This window comes from Macrobrachium nipponense, chromosome 9, assembly GCF_015104395.2.
Source record: "Macrobrachium nipponense isolate FS-2020 chromosome 9, ASM1510439v2, whole genome shotgun sequence".
NCBI classification, from domain to species: Eukaryota; Metazoa; Arthropoda; class Malacostraca; order Decapoda; family Palaemonidae; genus Macrobrachium; species Macrobrachium nipponense.
Window position 1 is genome coordinate 7,500,848 of NC_061110.1, and position 4,655 is coordinate 7,505,502.

Consider the following 4,655-nt stretch of genomic DNA (forward strand, 5'->3'; position numbering starts at 1 on the left):
TGGTCTAACCAGACTACCTTTACGTCCTTCTTACCTTCGGGATATTGCCCACAGGTCCTTGGATACCTTTTCCTTGGGACCCTGGTGCTGCTCAACAAGTTGTGTAGCTAACCCAGACCCTCGCAGGCTGAAACAGCATCGAGTCCTGGTGTGACTGTGTGGATGGATGTGTGAGTGAGTGAGTGACTGGCTCCCTCTTCCCATCCTTTCCTCCTCCTCTACCTGTGGGCAGAGGGCCACGGTCGTCACTACGCTGGATGAGGACGAGATGCAGGTGAGCTATATGACAGAGCCCCATCCTATCCCTTTCACTAGGGATAGGAGCAGAGTATCCACCACTTCCTCCTACAAGGGGGGGGAAGTGGATGCCTACAAGAGTCAAACCCATGACTTTATATTTGCTCCTGTACAGGAACAAGTTCTTACATTGCTGGTACGAAAGAGATACGCTTGCCTCTCTCGTAGTACTCGGTCCAGAGGTCTGACCATTGATCCTGCGGTGCACACCCCGATCAATCGGACAGAGGCTTGGATCCCTCCCTCGCTCTTACGACCAGGGAGGCTTCCAAGGTTGGGCGAACACCAGTCTGTTCACAAAGACTCAGATTCCTCCCACCAAGAAGTGAGTCTTCCTATTGTAAAAGGACCGAAGGTTTGTATGCCGTGTCGGAACAAATGACAATTTGTCCAAAATTGCATTTTTCCTAACTATACAAACCTGAGGTCCTTTTACACATAGCCCCACCTCATGCCCCCCCCACCCTCACTCTGCAGTTTTTGCTTGGGCCAAAAGCAAAAGTGATTTGTTTACCTCCCAGTCGCGCGCCGCGCGCCTGTCGGACAAGCAGTAACTACCGCGAACCCTTGTTCGAAGCTTACGACCTATCAGCTGCTGCTAGTACCTTCCTATTGTAAAAGGACCTCAGGTTTGTATAGTTAGGAAAAATGCAATTTTGGACAAATTGTCATTTTTTGATGCATGTAAATATTTTGTAAGCTGTGTGATATGAAAAATTGCACTAAAAATGCAAGATTTTCATGTAGCTATTAAGAATTTATCATATTTGAGTGAAAATATTTAGAGAAAAGATGTCTAATGTAGTAGGTACTTGAGGTTGTATTTTTGTATGAGTGTTTAGTTTATGAGGCTTTCTTTCAGGTGAGGAAAAACTAATCCATGCCTGTGAACGAATTTTGCGAGGGATTTTGGTCCCTCAAGTAATTTCAATTATCCCCCGCTTTTTGTGGGACGAACTTGGATACAGGTGCTAGACTGTGGGGGTGTTTCGTTGTTCGTTTCTCTCCTTACTAAACAGTTCACTGATACATCTCTTAGATCTGCTTTACTCAGGGCACTTACTGGAATCGAGTATGTGTTTGGTAGCAAGGAGAAAGTAAGTACTTGACACTTTATTATTGTAAAGTTTGTTTATTTAACTTTATAATTATAGCATTCTCAGTTCATTTTTACAATTTATTTATTAATTAATTTTAATATTTACTTATTTATTATTCACTACAGTAAACTTAATATAATTCTGCATATCAGGAAGTTAACTTATCCCTCTGATTCATCCAAGTCAGTGACTGTGCATATTCTGTATTTCTTTTCTTACAATCCTTCTGCTTGAGTTTGTTTATTACACTTAATGTTATATAGTATGCATTTGATTTTGTTGCAACCTCATCAGTCGTATAAATTACTACATTCATGTCCTGAATGTTCCCCAGTGCCAATTGCCTTTGACTGTTAGTGAATCTGCAGTGGTGTTCTCAGTTTTGTTTAACTGTTCTTTCAGTGCTTAGTATAGTGTTCTTCCACCCTTTCAAATCTTGCTTTGTGGAGTTTAAGCAAAAAATTTAGGTTTTGAGGATCAAGGAGGCCCTTGCATTGTGAGATGACCTTCTCCTGCTTTGACAAGTTAAGTATATCTTAGTTTAACCAGATCACCTGAGCTGATTAACAGCTCTCCTAGGACGGCCGGAGGATTAAATTTTTTTACGGGGCTAGGAAACCAGTTGGTTACTTAGCAATGGTATCTATAGCTTATTGTGGATCCGAACCACATTGTATCGACAAATGAATTTCTAATCACCAGAAATAGATTGCTTTGGTTTGCCAGATTGATAGGCAAGGTACTCAACCACTCGTCAGAGGAACTCCTGCCTGACAAAAAAAAAAAGACTATTGAGCCTGGGAAATTTAGGGACATCAATGCAGGCATAAATAAAATCAATGGGTTTGTATAAAATAAAATAAAAACATGTCTGAAAATAATAGTATTCACCCAATGGGGAGAGAGCAATTTTTACTTCCATGAACATAAGCTCCTCTGAGTATTATGGAAAGCATACATCAAAATTTTTAAACTGATTTATTGCATGTCCTATTTTAGAAATAAACTGAATTTCTATCTTTTTTTAAACAATTCCTTTATTTATTCATGTTTTACAGTTGAATGCTTATCTTTTGTCACATTTTGAGAAAGCACATATGTTTCTTTTTGTTTATAATATTGTGTGTGGCAAGATTTACATTTTGCAGAAAGCAGTGATGCATTTCTTTTGATTCTGAGCAAGATATAAATCTTGATTATTTACACTATGAGTCATTCTAGTTTGGCAGACTAAGATTGAGTTTTAGTATGGAGATATGGTCTTGTGCTTTGTTTTCTGTACATTCTTATATTAAAATATTTGAGGGTATGTCATATCAAAAATGGTCAAATGAATTTTTATGTTTTAACTATTTGTAGGCCATGGAAAGTTTAGAGATATAAGCTAATGTATATCATATTTATTATCTTTTCAGATTCTGAAACACTTTCTTGTGGCTAATATAATGCCTCTGCTGGCAGAGCAGTTTGACGAAGTCATGAAGGAGTATAGAAATGTGAGACGACAATCACAGGAAGGGTTCTGTGTTCATACAGCTCCTGCAGATTCATCGCAGGGTGATGCTACAGGCTCATCCATAGGGGAAGATGATAAGGTATGTGATGAAGAAAAAAGTGTTATGGTATCTGACAATGAAGACAAAGCCATGGACATTGAAGATGAGAAACTGAAGGGCAATGGCAAAAAGACTTTGGAAGGTGAAGAAAAGTCAAGTTCAGATGGATGTTTGCTGGACAAAGACTTGTCACAGGCAAAGGCTACGGGTGTTACCTCTCTTGACGACTGCTCTTGCAGTGTGCTGACTCAAGGTGGAAAGTTGGCTTCAAATATAGAGGTGGGAATTTATGGTAAACCCTTGAGTCCAGGAGTGACATTACCATGCCCCCAGAATTCAGGTAGTGTCTCTTGCTCGCCTCATAGCCACCACTCTAGTACAGAGTCAGATCAAAACTCTCCCACCTGGTCTCCAGCACAGAGTAAATATGATTCCCCTCCTTCTTCACCGCCAGCAAATCATTTTGTTACGATCAGTGCTGGTCAGTGTCCATGGGAATCACCACCTTCTTCACGTCATTCTTCTCCTTGTTCTTCCCCCAGCTACTTTCCACCCTGGCTTTCACCTCCTCGGTCTGCATCTCCAATTAAAGCACCGTCAGACTGGGAATACGAGGAGGATGATGTTGATGAGTCATGTGAAAATGGTAGATTTTCTCCAGTGATACCAAAGGCAAAGGATCTGGAGGAAACCGAAGATGAAATAGATGACGTGGACGAAGGTGACGCAACAACTACAGAAGATGTTAATACTGAAGACGAAAATGTGTCTGCTGATGAGGACTCTGCTGGGCGAGAAGAGGGAGCAATAGAATCACATATAAAAAAAATGCTAGTCATAAGTCCTACCTCACAGAAACGATCTAGAGAGACATCTAGTCCTTGTTGTAGTAATGTTGAAGTTGATTCTCTAGAGAAGAAGATGAAGACTGGTGTTGAGATTTGTTCGTATTCCACTGATATTGACGATGAAGGTAAAGAAGCATCGCTTGTTGGAGACCCCACTGTGTGTAAAAGTCATTGCTCAGATGATACAGTCAAAGCAGACTCAAAAGCCGATATATCAAAACCAGACACAGATGAAGCATCAAGTGAAATTGAATCAGGACCTTTGAAGACTCCCTTTATCAGAATGAACGAAATAAAGTTCAGGGTTCGGAAACGTCCACGTCGCAAATTAAGCATGGATCCTGATAGTAATACAAGTCAAGATTTGCCAAGTCAGGTAGGGTCAAGGTTTTATTTCATTAAACCATGTCTGCATGTTTTGCCAATGCTTCTTTGTCACCTTGAATATTTTTTCTCTTGCAGCAAGTTCTTTTCCATCTTTCCCTTATAAATTCCCATATCTTTCCTTCAAGCATTTTTTCCTTATTTCAGTCCCTACTGTCTGTGTACAGCAGCAAATAATCATGTTGTTCCGACACGGCATACAAACCTTCGGTCCTTTTACAATAGGAAGGTACTAGCGGCAGCTGGATAGGTCGTAAGCTTTCGAACAAGGGGTTCGGTAGTTAACTGCTTGTCCAACATGCGCGCAGCGCGCGACTGGTAGGTAACAAATCACTTTTGCTTTCGGCCTGCTGGCGTGTGGACGTGTATCATCGCTCTCTGCCCGCTTCATCGTCGTTGCTTTCGCATGGTTGTGTTTTTCTTTTTCTATTTATAGTGAAACTGAATTGTAAGTATCATTTCATATTTAT

At 40.6% G+C, this 4,655-nt stretch overlaps 1 protein-coding gene across 1 annotated transcript; it reads left to right on the forward strand.

Moving 5' to 3' along the window:
• Positions 1–1,196: 1,196 nt before the first annotated feature.
• LOC135217909 (uncharacterized) lies at positions 1,197–4,291 on the forward strand. Its single transcript, XM_064253950.1, has 2 exons — positions 1,197–1,394; positions 2,813–4,291. Exon 2 carries the CDS (start codon positions 2,843–2,845, stop codon positions 4,289–4,291), a length of 1,449 nt encoding a protein of 482 aa, XP_064110020.1. The 5' UTR covers positions 1,197–1,394; positions 2,813–2,842.
• Positions 4,292–4,655: the final 364 nt, after the last annotated feature.